General features: G+C 32.0%; 3 protein-coding genes across 7 annotated transcripts; 2 read left to right on the top strand and 1 right to left on the bottom strand.

Moving 5' to 3' along the window:
* Window positions 1-8: 8 nt before the first annotated feature.
* On the bottom strand, window positions 9-3,315 carry LOC118050664 (protein trichome birefringence). Its single transcript, XM_035061074.2, has 5 exons — window positions 2,159-3,315; window positions 1,603-1,795; window positions 1,305-1,498; window positions 1,048-1,206; window positions 9-765 (listed from the first exon to the last, which is right to left on the bottom strand). The coding sequence occupies exons 1-5, from the start codon at window positions 3,115-3,117 to the stop codon at window positions 411-413; spliced, it is 1,860 nt and encodes a 619-aa protein (XP_034916965.1). The 5' UTR covers window positions 3,118-3,315; the 3' UTR covers window positions 9-410.
* Window positions 3,316-17,402: 14,087 nt separating this feature from the next.
* On the top strand, window positions 17,403-20,335 carry LOC118051035 (uncharacterized). The gene is made up of 4 exons (XM_035061546.2): window positions 17,403-17,978; window positions 18,100-18,170; window positions 18,477-18,580; window positions 18,732-20,335. The coding sequence occupies exons 1-4, from the start codon at window positions 17,637-17,639 to the stop codon at window positions 19,151-19,153; spliced, it is 939 nt and encodes a 312-aa protein (XP_034917437.1). The 5' UTR covers window positions 17,403-17,636; the 3' UTR covers window positions 19,154-20,335.
* On the top strand, window positions 20,132-21,742 carry LOC118051042 (thioredoxin-like 3-1, chloroplastic). 5 transcript variants are annotated; one of them, XM_035061586.2, is made up of 5 exons: window positions 20,133-20,672; window positions 20,780-20,854; window positions 21,182-21,248; window positions 21,339-21,356; window positions 21,428-21,742. In XM_035061586.2, the coding sequence occupies exons 1-5, from the start codon at window positions 20,347-20,349 to the stop codon at window positions 21,503-21,505; spliced, it is 564 nt and encodes a 187-aa protein (XP_034917477.1). In that variant the 5' UTR covers window positions 20,133-20,346; the 3' UTR covers window positions 21,506-21,742. The 5 variants fall into 5 exon arrangements, with proteins under 5 accessions (XP_034917460.1, XP_034917477.1, XP_034917492.1 ...); XM_035061561.2 differs by having other exon boundaries at window positions 20,138-20,672; window positions 21,484-21,742; XM_035061569.2 differs by lacking the exon at window positions 21,339-21,356 and having other exon boundaries at window positions 20,132-20,672; window positions 21,182-21,275.
* Window positions 21,743-21,805: the final 63 nt, after the last annotated feature.

Here is a 21,805-nt window from a genome sequence, read left to right on the forward strand (position 1 = left end):
AACAATAATTACAGCCCACTTATTTCTTTATTGAAAAGAAACTTGGTAATTAACTTGAAAATTTACAACCCTCAAAGCCTTAATTTGAGGTTAATGGAATAATAGTTATGGAAACAGGAGTGTAAACTTCAGTTTCAATCTCTTCTCTCATCTTTCTCCTCTTCCATGTATGTATATATATAAACAAATAGATTTATATTATCAGAAGCACATACACTCGTCTCTTGCCTTGTTTCTCTCATAATTTATGGAGAAAACAACACTATCTCCTGGATCTTCCCCGTGTTTCTTTGTTTCTATAACCCAAAATTGAAGGAAAAGGAAAACTATACTGCATGTACGTGTAGTTTAAACCCAATATTACCTTTTTTTTGCACCCTCAAAATTTGCGGGGCCTTTCCTTGCTTTACCTATTGCCTCTTCTGCGTTTGCTGCTTCCTTTTCTCGTTTACTAAAAGCTCCGCATAGAGAACCTCATTCCATGCATCCGGCACGCCGGGAAGACACCAATGGCTGCAGTCTTGGAAAAGCAATGGTGATTTCCTTTCCTCCGGGGACAAGTTCTGCTTCCTGTACACCGAAGGGTGACCATCCTTCCGGAAATCGGTCATTTGCGTGACATTTAGGTATCTGACATGGGTTTTCATATTTCTCAGCACTTTCTCAAGAACCAGCATCTTTGGTGGATACTCCCTAAGGTATGTGACATTTTTTATGGGCTCAACCTCGCTGTCACATTGCCCACCAGAATTCCATTGTCCACCACTGCACAAAGACAGATGCGATAAGTTTTAAATAATTGCTCGAAAGCTGTTAAAGTACTGAAGTATTAACAAATATAAAGTGATCAAGAAACCATAATTCCAAGATCAACCTCTAGTTCCTTATTTTAAAGCCTTAGCTTGAGCAAGATAACAAAAATTGCTTCACCATCACTCCCTCAAAAGTGAGAAGTGGAATCAAATCAAATCAAATCAAATACCAAGGGAGAAGAGTGCAAAGAACTCTACCACTAACAAATAATATATTATTTGATTCATTTTTTACCTGAAATGGGAAGCAGAATATCCTCTAAAGAGCACCAGAGATTTCATCGGATTTACATTTGCATCAACCCATCTGGCCCATGTTGTCAAAGCTTTTCGAAAGGCCTCCAGAACATTCAACTCATCATACACATGACTCCCTTCTTGGTAATAATCTTTCCTGCAAATACCACTCGGTAGTTTAGTATCCGTCCGGATATTTTCGGATTTTCAAGACAGCAGTCACCGGAAAAACAATCGAGGTTATTACAAACTCACCCTTTGGAAGTTTTATCATGCGTCCACCAGTGTCCAGTATTGAAGACGATGACGTCTGCACCTTTATATTGACTAGAAGACCGTCCCACCAAATCAAGCCGAAGCGTCTCCTTCTTTGATCCATCCTTTTCAGGCAATTCCCATTCTTGAACTAAGAAAGGCGATACAAAGAACTCAACTGTGCAGTTATAATCCTACCAATCATTCAACGAGAAATTTCACTCAGTTTGGAATATGCTTAACAAAATCACGAGAATTATAGTTGCAAAGATTGAGTGGATGGAATTTGATAACCTACTTTGAATACAAAAGAGTATGAAGCTTCCCCTCGAAAATGGAGCCTTCCATTCACTTCAAAAACCTTGCTTTGATCTTTCACTGAGCTTTTTAGAATACAAACCAGAGATTCCCACATATTCCTGTTCAGGGAATCACCGACGAAAACAAGCCGTTTTCCTCTCAGCATGTCCAGCATATGACCAGGATTCAACCTAAGCAAAACAATTCAGATTAACAAAACTAAGGTAAGAAGAAGAAGAGGCCGCAAATTTAGTTGATTGGTCAATTTCAATTAATCCGTAGGCTAGAATACAATTTTTTTTTCCTACGCATTAAAGGAACAGGAGGAGAAAATCTCTAGATCAGGAAGCAGAAATTGATATGATCAGTAGATTACTAACAGACTAAAACTAAATGGATCAACAATTAAAAGATCACTAATCTCGATACAAAGAGAGCCCAAACCATAAATTCATAGATAAGTGTGATTTTCTAAGATCCAAAACCCAAATCAGAAAACTTTCCCTGATAAAAATAACAGGAAACTTAAAAAAAAAAACCATTTTATAACGTACCTCGGTAAAGTGCACCCTTTAGGCTTCCATTTATATTTCTGGTAGTCTTTGTCAGGTCTGCCATTAAGTATACAGTTAAACTGCTCATCAATCAATGAACAAGACCCAGGTTTGTAAAGTGGATATGAATCATCTTCAATCCATTTTCCATCAAAAAAATCGCAATTCACCAAATCATCAATCCCCTGCTTCACATCCACCCCTGAACCAGTCTCATTGCTATGTTTTGTCACATTACTTTGTTTCTTCAAATGTGAAGCAGTGAAATTCGATGCCAAACTCTTGACTGCATCTCCTTTGTCTTGATCCCCAGGATTTTTCTTCACGAAAGGGCCTGACTTTGTGGGGGTATTTTCACTTTGCTTTGCTGCTAATTGGGTTGTACTTGGGACTGCAACTGTGGTTTGATTTGGCTTTAAAACTTGACCTTCATTAGAACTCGGTGCAGTTTGAGTTTGATTATTTGCAAAGTTCGGCTCTTTAATGACGATTGAAGAATTTGCGGTCTTGTGTGGTTGCAAAACTGTGCTTTGAGTGAGGTTTTTTACACTTGGAGGGACTTTAGCTTCTGCCTTTGTATTGGGTGACTGAGACAAGGTGTTATTAATTCTGGTGGTGTTTTGTGAAGGCAATGAAGAGGAATCATGGCCTTGCTCTCGTGGGGTGGTGGTTGTTGTAGGTGTGTTGTTGGGTAATAAGTAAGAGAAAATAGAGGAATCAGGAGAAGCAGTACTGGTGCTAGCACTGCTACTGAAAATATTAGTGAACCAAGGAGAAGATGAGTTTGGAGAAGGACTAAATGCCAAGAAAATGGTGAAAGCAACAAAAGCAAGCATGAACCCATAAGCGAAAGTCACAGTTGTCCTTGTTTTAAGAAGAGAAGACAGGTTCTTTATATCTGTAATGATGTTTCCTCCATTAGTAGAAGAAAGGTGCTTGCTGGCTGTTGTATCAGCCATGGAAAGAAAAGATGAACACTCTTATCTTCTTCTTATGCTGTTTCTCTCTAAGAAATAAGAAGGAAATGGTACAGATACTGGTTTAGAGAGAGAGAGAGAGAGAGATGTGTAGTTTAAGAAGTCTAAAGTGAAGGCTGTTGCTGTTAGAGAGAAAGAGCTGGAAGTGGAGAGAGAGAGACTTCTATCGTGTGTAGTTTGACAAGAAGAAGACACGATCGTCGTTAAAATTGTCAAGAGATAGGATTAAGGAAATATTTTGACTGCCATGGACATGGTTTCAAGGAATATTAGCATCAAATGCCACTGCTTTTTCACTGTTTGTCATGTGACATGATAGGTAGAGTATTTTAGGTGGTGGGGATGACACTTGCCGCCACTCGTCCCTCCATCCTCGCCACGTTTTTTGCCATACTTTAGTTGTATCTTGTGTTTTACCTTAAATTTATCTTTTTGCCAGGGGAGGTCAGTTTTATATATTTAAAAAAAAAATTAAATTGTCATTATCACATCTCATGATGATGATGATATGTTTGAATTTTTTTTGTAGCTTGTGGTTCTCATCAATGGAAAATTTGGAATTGCGTTTTAATGTTTCTAAAAGAAATTAAAAAATATATTTTTAAATTATTTTAATTTATTAATATTAAAAATAAATTAAAAAAATTATTATCTTAATTTATTTTCAAATAAAAAATATTTTAAAAATAAACCATCACACCCCAGCAATAAATACCACACAAGACATTTCACAATCCTGTGAGAAACTATTTAATGGACGGGGGCCGGCATGCTTGTTTCCAGATCAATCCTTTTCTAAAAAATTCTACGCCTATATGATTATTTTTGTACATTTAATTAATTGCATTTATTTCCTATCTATGCTAATAATATTACAAACTTCTATAATTTCATGAATTTGTAGAAAAAATAAATCAAATTCAAGTGGGCTAGCTAACGATGTTCGATTTCTTTTGACATTTTGTGTTTGAATTTTAAAATCAATATCTATATAAAAAAAAATATCATCAATTTGATATGAGATGCATAATTAAAATAGATTTAGTTTTGATTAATATATAAATTAATAAAAATATCCCTTATCATTAAATTAAAAAAAAAAAAAACTAGCCAGATTGAATAAATGTTAAAAAAATAAACATAGTAAGAAATTTTATAAAACTCCTAAGAATGTAGCAGCAACGTATAAAGGAAGTGGCAGAAGATGTAATATGAGACCCACTTGCTAAATTGGGGATACCCTTAAAAATTCCACTTCACATCATTCAGTTGTTTTTCCACTACTTACCAGTTCACTTCAAACACACTTCAATCGTGTGGGACCGTAAGCGACAGTCTCCGTTTCCTAAAGTACACTAAAGACCGTACGTGTCAACGATCCTGATGTGAGATTCAAGATCTACGGCCAAGATTGAAGCAACACCATCTCGATAATGCATTAGGGAGCTGTCGGTGAGTGAATGTGTGGCTGTGGCGTTATGTGATTGGCAGGACCCATCAAAAACAATATAAAATCGGCAAAGAGGAAAATCCATCTGTAATTTGTGTTGGTGCTTGCCAATTGTTGTATTTTCATGACATTGTCGTTTTGGGCCTGCAGTTGTCTTCTTTATGTTAATAATTATTGTTTTTTAAAATGTTTTTTATTTAAAAAAATATAAAAATATTTATTTTTAAAAAAATATATTTTTTAATATTAAAATCAACACTTAATTACTAAAAAAAACACCTTCCAATACGAGAGTTGATTGCTTGTGAAAAGGAAGGATAATATTAATAGTTAGTGTCGAGAGAAATGTGGATTACAGCATGATATTTGCTTCAATTTTCAAAGGCTACAGCACGGGATTCTAACAATCATGATCATTGTAAGATCAAGGTGTTTATTTGACCTCTTGCATTCATGCCTGGCCATTTGTTTGACTTCAAGAAATCGAGCAGTATTAAAAGACCAAAAGTATTAAATAAATAATAAAAATAAAAAAAGTTTGGTCTCCTTTGAAAACGGTAGCAAATTCTTTTGGACTTGCTCCATGGTTAGATATGCTTGCATTATATACGCACTTGAGAACTTGTTCAATGAATTGTTATCCTAGGATGTCAACTCTTTTTTTGATGCTTACTCACCGACCTCAAACGGTCCTTTTTTGCTATTTAATGTTTTTTTATGGTTTTTATCCATTCATATTAAAATTATTTTCAAGCATCAATTTTTTTTCTAATTTTTTATGTATTTTCAAGATTATTTTTAAATACAATTCAAACACATGATTGGACATGATGAGTTTCATAAGAAATTCAAAGGAGAATATATTTATGTATATTTAGCGGGTTCTAGGTATTAGCCTTTTCCGAGCAAAGATCTAACTATATCTGTTTTATTCCACCGATGATGAATTTTATAGGTAAAATAGTTAAGATTATTAATTGAATTTATTTAAACAAGTATTCCAAGCAGTATAATTAAATTTGATTATATAGTTTAAAATTTTATTTTAAACATAAAAGTTATAAAAGGTCAACAAATGAATTCAAATCAGAATTTAATTTAATTTTTAGTATAACTTAGTTCTAAACATGCTGTTAGTGAATTTAATTCATTTAATCAATGTACATAAATATTTCTGTATTGAATAGTTGACAGGTAGTTTATCACCACCTCTTGTGATGGCTAGTTAGTCTAATATTTTTCCAAGCGGGACCATATCACAGCCTTTCAATCTATATATAATTTAGATGATTATGTAATGTATTTTATTTAATTAATTTTATTCACAGCAATCTCTTTCTTTACTTACAGTGGATGCGCAAAAATCCATATAAATCAAGTAAGAAGAAGCTCGAAATAGGTGAATACACACACAGCCATGATGTAACTACCTTTCAATCTCTACTCTTCAATTTTTAAGGCTGAAAAGAATGAGATAGTTCGAGCACAACCAGAATTGTGTGTAACATCGCTGGAATAATCCTTCTGTATTTAAATATTAATCCTATTATTTTCAGAAAAAATCACAAATTATAGATTGTTATTCGACAATTTATCATCGATAATTTATATTTTATTTATTTTTTTATCAATAATATAATTATCAATGTGTTTATATATAGAAAAAGTGAATCAAACCAAAAAACTTTTATTGGTATTATTGTATCGGCAATTTTATCGGTAAGTATAGTATATCAATGACAAAAATAACTATTTATAATTTCATCGATGATTGAGTTCATATTATCAACGGAATTAACTTGTCGGTGATTTACATATTATTAGTAGCAATTCCTATATTTTTTTCTCAAACTACCTGAAATTTTTCGTGAGGCTTAGTTTGTCAATAATTTCGTATGTATTTGTTAGTTGCAATGTCTTGTAATTTTTTTTCTCAACTCTTTGGAACTTTTCTACAATTTTGTTTGTATTTTATTTAATATTTTAAAAAACAAGTTAAAATAAACAAAATAGGAAAAAAAATAAAACTAAGATAAAAAAAAACTAAACTTTTATTTCTAATTTAAAAAATACTATTTTGAATAGAATTTTCTGGGATCTCAACCAATTAACTAAGATGTATTAGTTAATGGTATGAAATAAATAAATTATCGATACCCATCTAATTAGTTATTATTGGTTTAACTTAAACTACCCATCTAATTAGTTATTATTGGTTTAACTTAAACTTATTCAGTCTATTTTAATGGTATCCTCAAATCATTATCAATTTTTTTACAAACATTTAAATCCCTTTAAATTTATCAAAAATTTTAAATTAACAATAAAATTGATAAAATATGAAACATATTCATTAAATAAGTCAAAATTTATTTCATTATAAAACAATTAAGTTACAAAATCAAATTCAATTTCATCAAATAACAAACAAGTATAATATTTTAAATTCTCAAACAAACCCCAACATATACAGATTATACACTCATACAACAAATTTCTATTAAAAAAAATTATAAAAAATAAACACACAAACAAACTACATATACTGCATCAAAACGCCTAAAGAATAACATTTTTAAAATGGGTTACAAAAACAACATAGATAGTTTTGCTTATATGATATGGCGAATTTTAAAACAAATTGAACCATAACAAGGATGCTGACAGACTAAGAATTGGGGTGGTCGGATTTGTTACGATGAGATCTCAATTTGTGATAAAATACAGGGGTGATGTGTGATATTTTCTACGGAATAAAAAAGAAGGAGAAGAAGAAGAAGAAACATAGGAGTGAAAGAGGGGAGGTTATTTGTCGGGTTATAACTTAAATATTAGTGATGGATTCACCTACGAGTTTATTTTCTCAGTAATTTTATATATAATAATACTACATTATTTTTCTTCTTTTTTCATTTCTTTATTTTTAATTGTAGTTCTCTCGGTATTCATCAATAAAAAATTTTTGTTAGTATATACTAAGAGAAATAATAAATAAAATATTTTATCAGTAAAAGTCATGGTTATATATTAATATATTTTTGTTGTTGATATTTTCATTAATATTTAACAATTTTCTAATGACAAAGAGACGGCGTTAAAATTGAAATTGAAAACCACTTCATTAGTGAGTTTTCTTTCCTCTCAAATTTTCCAGTACCAGGCAACAGGTTGTGACAATTTCTAATGTTGACTTAATTGACTTGGTCGAGATATATATATAAAGCAAAGATCAACAAGGGAGTCTGCCAATTTTGAATTACTATAGTGCCATCTTATTATTTTATAAGATGGGGAGAAAATCCTTCCATATATCAGCGTGGAGTGGCTGGACTTTATGCATCAGCATTAATTCGAGGTCCAAACGCGTCAGCCTCGTTGAAAGTGGGGCTACCAGCCTACCACTATTCTGTCGGTGCTTGCTGTGTTTTCTTTTTGAAAGAGTTCGACGTTTCTTTGTTCCTTTTCTTGCCCTTGCCAGCGGAGAAGAAAGTTAGGAGCATGCATGGGCATGATATTACTCAATGGCTAGGTCGAATATTTTTTATAATGTTCAATATTATTACTCAGCTACGTTATATATATATATATAAAATTAACTCTTTGTCCTTGATAGCTTGGGAACTAGACTTTTATTTTGAGAATGCAACACTCTGGATTAATGACAAGATTTGTGGATAATTAGTATGGTAACTCATTCATATATTACGCTAATAAATGTATTATACAAATCATCTAAGAGATGGTCTAGTGATAAAAGCTTGAGACTAAAAGAGTTGCTCTCTCTGTGGTCTTAGATTCGAGCCCTGTTGTTGCTCATATGATGGCCACTGAAAGCTTATATGATCGTTAACTTCCAGACCTGAGGAATTAGTCGAGGAGCGTTCAAACTAGTCCGGATATTCACGTTAATAAAAAAATAAATGTTTTATACATAGATGAATTTATATGTGAACACATCCATTCGCAAGTATATGATGTCTAATTAGCACTAGCTTCAATTTATTTTTGTTCGAAAGTGTGCAGGTTACTGTTATTTTTTAAAATGTTTTTAACTCAGAAAAGTATCAAAATGATGTTTTTTTTAAAATTATTTTTAATATCAGTACTTCAAAATTATTTAAAAATACAAAAAGAAATAATTTAAAATAAAATAAAATAATTTAAATTTTTTTAAAAACACTTTTAAAACATATAAATAATGTGAAATCATAATTATCCTTTATTTTGGGTCAACTTATGGGTAATTGCCTGGCAAAATCAATCAGTAGAGGATGAGGGATTTGGACTTGAACAAACACAGAAATATTTTTATGATTAAGATGCAATCAAACCGTGTTTTGAAAAGTTTTAAATTTTTTATTTTTAATTAAATTTTATATTTTTCTAATATATTAACATCAAAAATATTTTTTTTAAAAATAACATAAAACATAAGGCTTTTGAATTTTGATTCTGCTAACGGCGTTTGGAAAGACACCTATTAACCAAAAAGGCATCTATGCACTAACTACATCTTACAGGAGGCACTGATCTATATAAACTACAAGCCACAACAATATTTAAAGTATGTATGGAATTCTATTATTAATTGTATTATTGATTGTGATTTAAAATGTTTTACTTAGAAATATATTAAAATATTATTTATTTTATTTTTTAAAAGATTATTTTTAAGATCAATATATTAAAAAAAAATTAAAAATATATAAAAAAAAATTAAAAAAACATGGTTTAACCACATATCCAAACAATCTCTTAAAATAATAATAATAAAAAAAATCCCGTTACCTAGAAGACACACCATAGGATGTTTTGCAAGTTAGGTTTCTTCAAGATTATAACAAAAGTTGATTTTCAAGATGGACGAATGTTATATCCCCTTGCAGGCATGGCTTATAGCAGTTGCTGTCTTGCTGATACCGATGCTTGGCTGAGTGGTTGAAAATACAGCAGAAAACTAGCAGCGCTGACGACGAGCTAAGAGCAAAATATTATTTTTTCTATGGAAGTTCAAGAAAATAATTTATTTTTTATGTTTTAATTTATATATTAAAACAAAATTGGGACATATATAGAAGTTAAGGACGTTCAAGTAAAATCATAAATGAAATTAATGTGCATCTCAAATGTTTGGGGTTTAGCATCGACGATAGATGGAGACCTAGCCGTACTCAAAACTATCTTTAAGACCTTCAAATTCCTTCACAAATTACTTTAATCATATATATAATTTGTTATAAAAACTATTTATAATCTCATAAATCACTCACGAGGTTAAGCACACTTATAAACGTGTCTTTGGTGATACATTATATGGTATTTTTTAATTAAAAATAAATCAAGAAATATATAAAAAATATATGAATTTAATATTTTTCAATAAAAAACAATATACAAATTATTTAGAAAAGTGGATTGAAACCGTAATATCAAACATTTCATCTAGAAATAGGAAAATTATGTAAATGAATGTGATTCGATGTATCTAATTTTCAGAAACTTCAATGATTGTTAGGTGGAATTAAGATATTAACCCCACCATCTCGAAACAAGAGGAAACTAAACACAAAGTGCCAATACACGAGGGGGCTAAGTCATCTTATTTAAAATATCATCCAACCATTTTTGTCCCACCGACTATTTTCGCACCTTAAGAACCAATCACCACGAACCCTTTGGCCATGGAAGAAGACAAACTGCACCTACTCTCTCTCTCTCTCTCTCTCTCTCTCGATATCATTTTGATCCTCCATGGTTTCTCTCGATAAGGGGACTTGTCTTCAAGAATAATAGTTGGGCTATGGACGACAAGTTACAAAGATCATAACACGATGCCCTTTGCTGTTCACATGTGTCTCTTGGAAATCTTGTTGGCTAAGCAAAGCGGTTCGTACAAGATCTGATTATAATTAAGAACATGTTTAACGCCAAATCCAAGAATTAAAATATGTACTTACTGGAGGAAACCCAATGAATATAGACAATTAGATTCTTCACTATCCATGTTCAGGATTGTTTTTTTTGTTTAATATAGTTTTTTTTCTGAATTTTAAACCACAATTTCCAAAAAAAAAAAAAAACAAGGCCTTCAAGGCCGTACCGATACAAATAAACAATGATAAAATGTTAATTATGAAACCAAATAAAGATTTCACATAAGATATGTTTAGTATAATACATGCTCTTTAATTAATTAGTAAGAAAAAAGGTGAGGAGGCCGATGTGATCTGACTCATGGAGTATTGTGCCTCAGGTTTTGCCAAATTTAAGGCAATCCTATGCATGCCTCGTACTAAACAATAAACTTTACTATTCTCCCACTCCCTAAATAAGTCCTTTTTAGCAGTCGTAAATTAATGTTCATTCAAAAGTCAAAATATAATAAATACTCTTTTTTGTTTTTTTACCCCTCATCATATTCTAAATTTACTTAAGATGAAGATATAAAGACATGATTACAAGTAGGAATGAGAAAAAAACAATTAATAAATTTTAATTACTCTTTTATAAATTGTGCATTATTCTTTACTAAGATCTCATGCTTATGGTAACATTTTTTATATTATTTTTTGTTTGTTTTTGTATTTGAAAAATATTTTTATAAAAGTTTGAATTAATATTTATTTGAATTTTGTTTAGTGTTTTTAAATTGTTTTGAAGTATTGATATGAAAAATAATTTTTTAAAAAATATTATTTTAATATATTTTAAAAATTACCCGCTAATATAATATCAAACGGGCTCTTTGAATAGTAACTTTTGAATGTATCTATTTACTAAGAAAATACTTGGAGAGCAATAGATCACCATAGATAATTACAGATTTAAGGCCCTGTTTGTTTTTGCATTTCAAAAGTGTTTTTTTTTAAAATAAATTTTATTTATTTTTTCTTTGCTTTAAATTAAATATATTTTTAATTTTTTTAGATCATTTTAATCCTTTGATATCAAAAATATTTTATAAAAAAAAAATATTTTAATATATTTCTAAGTGAAAAACATTTTAAAAAACAACCGCAACTACACTTTTATTTGTATATATATATAATTACAACTCCACTACTATTAGTGTTTTTTTAAAAAGGGTCATGAAATCGAAAATCTTTATGACATATACTGAGAGTATGGCTGGCACAATTTTCGCTTTCTTAAATTCGTAATGTTATATATCTTGGCATTATATATAAAGAAATTGGATGAAACAGTTCCAATTATGTCCATACCAAATTGTTTTTCTAGATGGACGATCGATTTGTGATGTAAAGAGACCAAGTTTCTCTCACTTACAGTTCTAGGCAGATATTGCACATGGAATGTTGAGCTGAATGTAGCAATTCTATATATATATATATATATATATATGAAGATAAATTCCTTGTCACCTCTCTGCTTCTTCAGCTAGTCTCTCCAAAAACAAAAGTGTGCCTCAAGAGCATCAAAATCAAACAGTGAAAGGAAAGTTAAAGGAAATTAACTGCTTGTTGTCTTGTTTGTAGATGACTAGATGGATATGGCTCCATAGACGGTTTCAAGATCGATGGTCGAAAACGTTGTTTCCTCGGGAGTCATTATTCTTTTGCGTTGCGCGTGCATGAGTGTTGACAGAGATGCCATGATGTGAAGGTAATACAGCCAGGAGTGAGTTACAAGCATCAATTTGGGATCATTATCGTCCTGAACTGAGTTTTATCGCATGCTGGAGCTACCTAGCTGTACTTCAATAAATCATATCCTTCATCCCTCTCTCAATCTTACACTAACGGCATTCTGAATTTCTGATTTATTAAAATATAATATAAATATCACTTAATAATTTAAATTTTTTAGTTAAGATAATTCTTTGACATGGTATTAGAGTGTTGATAACCAAGTAATCACGAATTTGAATTTCATCATTTCTATTTATTTGATAAAAAAAATAAACACAAGCTAATATTGGTTTGTGCAAGTTTCAAGTCTAAAGAATTTTCACTTGAGGGGGTGTATTAGAAAATAATATAAATCATATCTTTGAATCTTACGTAACAATTTAAATTTTTGAGTTCAAATGATTTTTTAACATAATTTGTTAATGTGGCTTTCCCCCTTCGAATTCAATATAAAGACAGGTAATAAATCCATGCAAATATATATTAGTCTTGTAGCAGAGCATGAAGCCCTTTCAAAACAAGAGGTGCCAAAAGCAAAACAGCAGACAAGGTCATTAAACTGCAGAGGAGATTCTAACCGATTTTTAAGGTATACTTTGTAAGAATTGGGGTTTGAATTTTGGATCATGTTCTATTATATTCCTTGAAAATCAATCTAAGCAAATGAAGGAGTCAAGAGGCCAGCTAGAAGAGAGTCCATGAAGCGTTTTCGGGCCCAGTGATCAGCTCGAAAGAATACAAAGCAAAAACAACTTCTTTTTAAGAAAACATTAAGTAGTAATCTATGCAGGTTAGTCACACGACCAATTTATTAAAGTGATCGGAACATGTTTCCTGGTGCGAAGCTAACAATAGATACCATTTTGACCTTATTAAAGTCACCTGTCAGAGAATTACTAGATCAAATAAAATAAAACTTACTCTAGCCACTTGGAAACTTTTGTTTTTTCTTTCTTAACGTTGCCACCTGGAACTAGGAAGCTGAATTTCTTTTCATCCTGATGATTTCTTAATTAGTGCAAGAAGACATCAGCATAGTATATGAGGACTGATGAAATGGTTTAAGTTGGTTTTTATAGAAGAGAAAAGCTTTAGGAGATTGTATGCGTATGTGAGAATATATAGGTTATATGACAGCATTTGGGATTTTGAAAATGAAAGAAGGAAGATCCTTACCTTCAAGGCTCAAGGTTGTTTCCATGACCTTGATGTGTCCTTCCAATGGCAAAAGTTGTTATTCACTTGCTATTTATGGTTTTGGACTCTTTGAGGATAAGAGCTTAGAAATTATGAAGGCTTAATGTAAAAGCTATATCCATTATGGGTTTATAGATTGTGCACTATTAATGATCATTATTAGATCACCAATCCTTAGAGTAATATGTGTATGAGAAACATGTTCACATTCAATTAATATATTTTTTTTTCTTCCTAGTTATTGGTGAATAGATTAAATTTGAGGAGTTGGTGTATTCAGGTGTACTCACCCAAAAATATTAGTATTTCAGAATCTAAAGATATCTCCAGGTCTAATTTGAAGGTGGTATGCTTTGGACTTATTGAGTCATCAAGGCCTCCAAGGACCTAAATCAATGACACTTGCTCTAAAAACGTATTGGATCTTAAGGGTAACCCTAGAGCTAACTTCAAACTTCAAGTAGTACAATCTTGGTCTAAGTCATAGATATTTGAGTGAGTTTTGGGATCCATCGTGACTTTAAATCCAAATCTACCTAGGCCCAATTGTGAGCAAGCAAACGTGGTCGTATCTAGGAGTATAAATATCAAGTTCATCAATGAGTATCTTTCAACGTGATCTAACAAACTAATTTATGGATAACAACTTTGAAAACAATTAGACAACATACGATTATTAAAAATTAACAAAAAAAAAAAAACTAAGAGGTGTGGCTTTTGACTGTATACAAGTTTACTGTGTAACCTCTCACGTCTCCCTCCGGATCAGAGTAATGCCACTTTTCATTTTTTTTTCATTTTGGCCATCACATTTTTTTTTCTATTTGATGGGATCCTTTTGTGGTCAAGTTGGTGACCAATTGATTCCAATTTATTAAGATAGAACAATATTCAAAGAGATAGGACCAAAGTGAAAAACACGGTGGCAATTCCAAATTGACATGAAAATTAACTTTGGTCCTTCTACTTTCCCATTAATACATTTCCAATCCCTTTAGTTTTCTAAAATTTACTTTTGTTATAAAACTTTTTTATATCTCATTTGTTAATCCTTGAGTTTGAAAGAGAAGAGAAAAAATCACTAGATGTGTAGTGGAAGAGAGTGGAACACATCAATTGACACCGATTTCGACCACTAAAAAGGTTGATCATGGTGTCAACGAATTTCACTCAATAAGAGAAGTTTCATTATAGTGTTCTTTAGCATTTAACTTTCCTAAAATGGTAGATTTGTGCTTGGAAAGTTATTTGAATTCAGGTTTTTTTTTTTATCTATTAAATGTTATTTTAAGGTCATGAACGAGTTTAATAAGGTCTTTATGTTATTTTTTTAAAAAATTATTTCAAGTGAAAATGGGTTTAAAATAAGTTTTTGAGCCAGTTGCAGTCGAAAGCGTAACTTTCAAGTGGTTGTAATTGAACTAGAGATAACATGTTGTCTATTTTAAAAAATTTCATTGATAATATTTAGTTAATATGATCCTTCATATCAACAACAAGAAACTTGCCTAACTCAGTTAGCAGAGTGTAAAGGTCTTGACTGTGTGGTCATGGGCTTGAACTATATATTCTTTGATATAAATACTAATATATAGTTACCTACTCTTATTTTATATTATTTTGGCCAAAGAATATCCCCCTCATTAAAACCTTTTCAATTTTCTCTTTGCTATTTTCTATTTAAAAACTCAAACTTTTTTAATTTTTTTTTTATCACATTGTGTATCAATTAATACTTAATTTTTTTTATGATTAAAGAGTACATTTCTCCTTAATGGATTTGATATATTTATAATTTTTTCTTGAAACATTGAAAATATTATAAATTTATAAATTTATAAATTCTTGATGAATATTTATATTTCAAAAAAAAAAAAGCACTCCTCTCTTTTTTTTCTTGTTTTTTTTCAAAAAACTAAAAAGAAAGGAAGGCCTAGCACAAAGGCCTTGCCTCCTTCTTTATAGTCTAGGGGTGCTTGCCCACGTGGCCCTCACACTTGGTCTATTTTGTTATTTACTTAGTTTTTTTTAATTTTAATTTAATATATTAATTAAAATTTTATTTGAAATTTTTTCCTTGAATGCCATCTAGTTTTTTGTGTATTTTTTTTTACTAAGTTGATAGCTTTTTTTTATTACATTAATCTTATGTATAACCCTGCATGATTGTTTTTTAATATTCGATTGATTTCTTATGAATGTCAATTTTATTATCATATAATTAAATAAAAAATAATTTTTTTAAAAAATAAATTTATTAGACCTACCCGTATATGTGTTTAGCGGGTTACTCTGAGTTAATCCAAGATGTCATTAACTTAATATTTTAAAAACAATGTTCTAACATGTTGTCTTGAATCTTTTCAAGTCAAATTAGGTTCTTTCTAGGTGGATTATGTTGTTATTTAACTCATTAAGTTAACCAAGTCATATAAAGTTAGCTTTAAAACTCCAACCAAACATGGCCTAACCCAACAAATTTTTAGTTTTAAATGAAACTCATTGTAACATTAGCGTTGCTTGTATAGACTTTATTTAATTAGAATTTAACTTTTGAATTGGATAATATAATTTATATTTGTTTCTCATCTTCACGATTTATTCTTTGTTTAGTGCTAAAATTCTTTTTAATATTTATAAGCGCATACAATTCTCAATCTATTTTACTAAACATATACATCGAATTTTGCCTTCATCATTAATATTTTTTTTCCTTTGATAAAATACATTAGTAACTATTGGGTATTGAAAATTTACTATTTGATTCCAATCCCATTTACTACTTTTTTTTAGTTCAGAATGGAATTTTTCCTTTAAGGGATCTTAATAATACAGTATCATTATAGGTTTGGTACGTCCTGGAGAATATATTTCACTATATTTTAACCCAATATTCAAAGTTTATCGCACATAAAAAAAAAGCATAGAATAAACTGTTTTTTTTAATTATCAAATCTACTTCTTATAATTATATATTCCTTAATTACGAAGCTTGAAAATCTGATTTCCCTAAATTGCTTCAGGGGCATATTGAGGCTGCTATTTTTTTTTTATTTTATTTTTTCGCTGTTCATTAAAATAAGGGATAAATTATGCTCTGTCAAACTTTTGATAAAGAATATTACTCCATAACCACACACATCAAAAGAAACTCTACAGCACATGCATTGCATCTAATACTTAAAATATTTTGATAAATAAGACCAATCGCATATTGATATATACTGATTCTACAAAGTATTATGAACCTGGCTTGAATTATCTTGTTTCTAAAAAATTTAATTTAATTTTTTGTAAAAAATTAGTTTTTTTTATATATGTTTTAAATCATTTTAATATGTTGATCGTAAAAATAATATTTTTTAAAAAATAAAAAAATATCATTTTAATATATTTTAGCACGAAAAATATTTTAAAAAACAATTTCAACCACATTTCCAGATAGACTACAAACCACCCATCACTAAACGAACCCTTGAGCTCAAGTGGTGGTGTAGTTCATCAATTAATAATTTTAAATTTTAGAGATAGTTTATTTAGTTAGATTTTAAATTTGTTTTTTAATAATTATTAATTTAAATTTTTAAAAAATTAATAAAAAAATTACAGAATTATTAATTTTAAAATTTATAAAATTAATGGATGTATCAATAAACCGAGACAATTGGATTAATAAGAATAAAAAAAAAATCCTAAGTTTATTTGCAAACAAAATGGGTTGCCCTGGGAGGTTTCCGTTATGGAGCGGCTCGAGTCATGATTGGACATCAAACTTTACGCCCAAGATTTGGCATTTGGTCCAGGCTCCATAGCACCCTAGGCTGCTGCTCTTATAGCCACCACGTAGCTACTAGACTGCTTTGGCTTCAGTGCCTTTCCGTGGTCCATTCACCCACGCACACATTGCATCCGTACATCATCAAACTCCCCAATAATTGGACAGTTATGAGCACGCACCAGGCAACAGCGTGGCTCGTTTCTTTTTCCACAAAATCCACCGTACCCAAGGAGCCGCGTGCTAGGTGTGGCTCTCTGCCTGTGCGGTTAAGCACCCAAGCATTAAAAAGCCTTGTACAATAACGAAGCACAGAAAAACACAGAGGTTAATTGTTTCCAAGGAGATGCGTGGGTGATCAGTTAGGGTTTTTGTTCTTTTCCAAGAAATCCCAGCCTGCAAAAATCAAGCGATTACACGAGTCAATGAAATGAGGATCAAGAAACAATGGAGGGATGACCCTCATTATCATGCTTATTCTACACCACCTCCACCACCACCACCACCAGATCGTGTCTCATCAACAGTAGACCAAGCGCCAACTGATGATCCTCTTTTGAATGGTATTATCAGAAGAGCATCTTTTATAAATTCACAAGAACCGCATGACCGCTACCGTATCAGCCCACCATTTGTCGATGATACCAATAAGTCAAGTCCCCATTCTTGTGTTTCTCATAATGCCCAGCTCTATCTACCCAAAAATCAACGGTCCTTTGACCCACCACCTGTGATGAGGAGCACAATCAACGCCTCCATTTGCTCTAACCAGGTTCATCATATGCAAATACTTTTCATTCCTTTTCTTTTGATTCTTGAAGCTCGAAAACTTATGTTGTATAAGCTTGGACATACCTCGCTTGTCTAATGTCTTTAGCTGGATGCTTCTGCAGAACCCAGAAATCTTAGCAGAAGAAAGAACCAGTGAAGAGAAGAGGCTCGTTGCTGCAAATACCCATCAGAGGTTTCTTTACTATCCTCAAAACAACACCAAAAAAAATAGCATTCTTTCTTGTATCTAATTAATCACCAAGCAGTTTAATTAAACCCCATGATTTTTTTCTTGCTTAAATTTATAATCCCATATTGTGTAATATTCGTTGGAAGTAAAGACTGCTTTTTATTTATTTATTTGTTATCTTTCTTCATCTTATTTATCTGGTAATAATTAAAATGTGAAGATTTTCAAGAAACATTATATATTATATTCATTTTCTTAATTAATTATCAGCTGTAACAGTTGTGTTTTTTTTTTTTTTCCTGTACCCAGCACTACTATGGATAATAACAGGCACAGCAGCAGCAGCAGCAGCAGCAGCAGTAGCGCAGAAATATCAGCTGCAACTTCAGTTTCCTCGTCCTTACCTAGTTATGGTATGTATAACTGTCCATAACTACATAATATCATACCCCAACTCTACCATAATATTATACTATAGACATGCTTATGTGACATTGGTGATAAAACTATGAGCATATAGCTGTTATTATAACATTGATTTGGTTATTTGGTCATGTATTACAGGAAGCTGGTGTGAGGAAGAGAAAGTGTTCCCCTTAAAGAAAAGAAGGATTAGCTTGGAAAGATTTATAAGCACCCAAGAATCAAGAAAAGTGGACAAACAGAAGCGAAACAGGAAGATTGCCAAAATGTGGGCTAGCTCAGGAACTGAGGCTATCTATGGAGAAGAGGGAGACTACAATGAGGTTGAGATCATCAGTGATCAAGCAATAGAGGAGAATTTGATGACGAGGTGCACTAAGGTGAATGGGGCAGGATGGAGATGCAGCAAACGGAGGTTTGAAGGGTATTCTTTATGTAAGCACCACTTCAACATGCAAAGGATGTACAACAGCCGTCGTCCAAGATTTGGTGGCAGTAAGAAGAGGAAGAAGGTAATGATAAGCAGTATCCTTGACCGGACAATGCCTTTGCTTGATACATGAAAAACTTATTACTAATCAATTTCTCACTCAGTGATCATGACAATGTATATAGTAGTTGAAGTAGGGTGTCATAAACAAGTGAACAAGAAAATTAGTTATGGTGATAGACAAGTAATCATAGAGTGTCTTCATGTAGATGTCTTTTTGTCTCAGACATATGATCATGTTCGGCGTCACAAGTGGAAGAGAAATACAAGAAGTAATTTGCTTATTTTCCCCTGTACCATCCATGTTTCTCTTTACAAGTTGGCATTTCCCTGGATCCAAATCAGACCAAGATTTTCTGTTGCCTGCCCAGACAAGGTGTACGAGGTGTTATTTGCCTCGATCATCAATTTTGTTCTCGTAAGGACCACAATTTTGTTGACGGATCGATCATTGATGGGTTCCATCTCTACGGAAGTTGGCCTAGTAATAAACCGGGATATAGTTTGTGCTTTATTGATCAAAAGAGAAATGAATCTTATTTGATAATTCGAAGCCAGAAATGTGAGTTCATGGAGGAAGCGCACTTCTGACCTTACTGCATCCACCTTTTTCTAAGGCAGGTGGGCTCTCCATGCATGTACTAGAAAAAGGAAAAGGAAAATAGAAGGCCTTAGGCCCTCAAGATCCAGTGAACCATCATCCGGGTCAGACCAAAATAAATGGATATTTACCTGCCTTCTCTTCGAGACGGTAGCTCTTCATTTTCATTAAATAATTATTCTAGACAGGAAACATTTTGTGAATATAGATGAAGGAACCCCAGATTTCAGAAATAACATATTAAAAATTAAGAAAATGCTTAATTTTGAGACAGAAAATAAGAATAGATTTGGGGTTTATACAATAAAAAGGGCCTAAATCCAATCCAAATTGCATCAACATTCAACGATGGCTCCCCCATCTGTGGCCCCCACATCCTTAGCTTCCTTCCCATCCCCGGCTCACCTTCAAGAAGATAAGCTTCTTACAAGTTGTAACCATTTCTTTTCCTCCATTTTCGAAAAAAACAGAAACACTTGAAAAGAAAGAAAATCCATTCTATCTCAAAACCTCAAGAAAACACCACACCTTAAAAAAACATGATTTTCTTCAATAATTCTCCCCAGCCAGCATTTTAAAATATCTCATTTCTTCCTTGAATTTCTTTCTTGAAAAAAAGAGAGCGCTAGATATATAGAGAGAGAGGGAGAGGGAGAGGGAAAAGAATGTCAGTTTTAGCAGCGAATCCTCACGTTTTATTCAGAGAAGTGCAGTACCACAATAAAGACCAACAACAACAGTTATGGAGTGGTGGTGGTGGTAGCAGTTTATTGTTATCGCAAAGAACTTCTTTTTTTGGGTGTTCTTGGTTTGATGGCAGAAACAAAGACTTGTGTAAAAAGAATTCAAAGAGAGATCTTAAAATAGCAGCGTCTTGGCCAGATATGACCAGGCCAACCTCCGTAGAGATGGAACCCATCGATGATTCTCACCATCTTGATAAGATTCTCCTTCAGGCTCGCGAGCTTTCCCAGCCCATTATCATTGACTGGTATCACTCTTTCATATTTTGCAAAAACACCGTTGCTTACACTGAATGCTATACATCTCCTTTTATGTCCCAGTAAAGGATTTTTTTAAGAAAATTATTTTGTTTAGGATGGCTTCTTGGTGCCGGAAATGCATTTATTTGAAGCCAAAGTTGGAGAAATTGGCTGCTGAATACGATACCAAGTACCCTCTCTTCCTCCATCTCCTGTGAATTTTTTTTTTTTTTCCAGCTTTGGTTTAGCATGATTTCAATTCATAAATATCTCTGACTATTCCGAAATATCCTAGGCAGCCACTTTTATGATACCCACTCTCCATTTACAAAAATATTCCATTAAAATTCTAATTTCCATCGTATCACATGTTTTTACTTACTATCCAATTTTGTGATAATTTGCTAATTAGGAAATACAAATTTTCTCTCGTTGCCCCTCTCCAATTCACAGGTTATTGATAAAATGTTGCCATTTTAGTTGATTGATTCTTTGTTTTTTATTGGTTCGAAAATAGAATCAAATTTTATTGCGCGGATGTCAACAAGGTGCCTCAGGCTTTAGTGAAGCGTGGAAATATATCTGTATGTTTAATTTATACTCTTGTCTCAGTTAGTTTCTTGACTTCACCATTGTCTAATTTTATGTTTATTCTTTGGGGTCCTTCTTCCCAGAAAATGCCTACCATTCAGGTTAGATTCACTCTTTTAATTATTTTTATTGTCTATTCTATAATTTACAAAAAAGGGTTGTTGTTAATTAGGTAAAATATCGATGGATACATAATGACAGCACCATTGGATCGTCATTGTACTGCAGTTATGGAAAGATGGAGAGATGAAAGCAGAGGTGATCGGAGGGCACAAGGCTTGGCTTGTGATCGAAGAAGTGAGAGAAATGATCCAGAAATTCGTATGATATCTGCACTGTGCATAACGTCATAGTCTTCTGTTCTTGTCTTCAATTCCCATAAGAAATATGTACAGTGGAACTCTTGAGTCACTCCTCTATGGACTCCATTAACTCTGGAAAGAACCTGGCAAATAAAGAGGTACAGCTTTGGCTATTATTTTTATTATTACTATCATTTGTTTCCCATGTAGTCAAGCGCCCAACCACCCTCAATTCTCGTCGCTTTGGC

Source organism: Populus alba, chromosome 16 (genome assembly GCF_005239225.2).
Source record: "Populus alba chromosome 16, ASM523922v2, whole genome shotgun sequence".
NCBI classification, from domain to species: Eukaryota; Viridiplantae; Streptophyta; class Magnoliopsida; order Malpighiales; family Salicaceae; genus Populus; species Populus alba.

What these genes read in the sequence shown, in the direction of transcription:
- LOC118050664 (XM_035061074.2), bottom strand. Translation starts at nt 3,117, where the DNA reads ATGGCTGATACAACAGCCAGCAAGCACCTTTCTTCTACTAATGGAGGA. An exon ending in AAAGGGTGCACTTTACCGAG is followed by an intron (nt 1,796 to 2,158) that starts GTACGTTATAAA and finishes TGTTTTGCTTAG; the next exon opens with GTTGAATCCTGGTCATATGC. An exon ending in CATGATAAAACTTCCAAAGG is followed by an intron (nt 1,207 to 1,304) that starts GTGAGTTTGTAA and finishes TGGTATTTGCAG; the next exon opens with GAAAGATTATTACCAAGAAG.
- LOC118051035 (XM_035061546.2), top strand. Translation starts at nt 17,637, where the DNA reads ATGAGGATCAAGAAACAATGGAGGGATGACCCTCATTATCATGCTTAT. An exon ending in CCTCCATTTGCTCTAACCAG is followed by an intron (nt 17,979 to 18,099) that starts GTTCATCATATG and finishes ATGCTTCTGCAG; the next exon opens with AACCCAGAAATCTTAGCAGA. An exon ending in CTCGTCCTTACCTAGTTATG is followed by an intron (nt 18,581 to 18,731) that starts GTATGTATAACT and finishes CATGTATTACAG; the next exon opens with GAAGCTGGTGTGAGGAAGAG.
- LOC118051042 (XM_035061561.2), top strand. Translation starts at nt 20,347, where the DNA reads ATGTCAGTTTTAGCAGCGAATCCTCACGTTTTATTCAGAGAAGTGCAG. An exon ending in CAGCCCATTATCATTGACTG is followed by an intron (nt 20,673 to 20,779) that starts GTATCACTCTTT and finishes TATTTTGTTTAG; the next exon opens with GATGGCTTCTTGGTGCCGGA. An exon ending in GCTGCTGAATACGATACCAA is followed by an intron (nt 20,855 to 21,181) that starts GTACCCTCTCTT and finishes GTTCGAAAATAG; the next exon opens with AATCAAATTTTATTGCGCGG.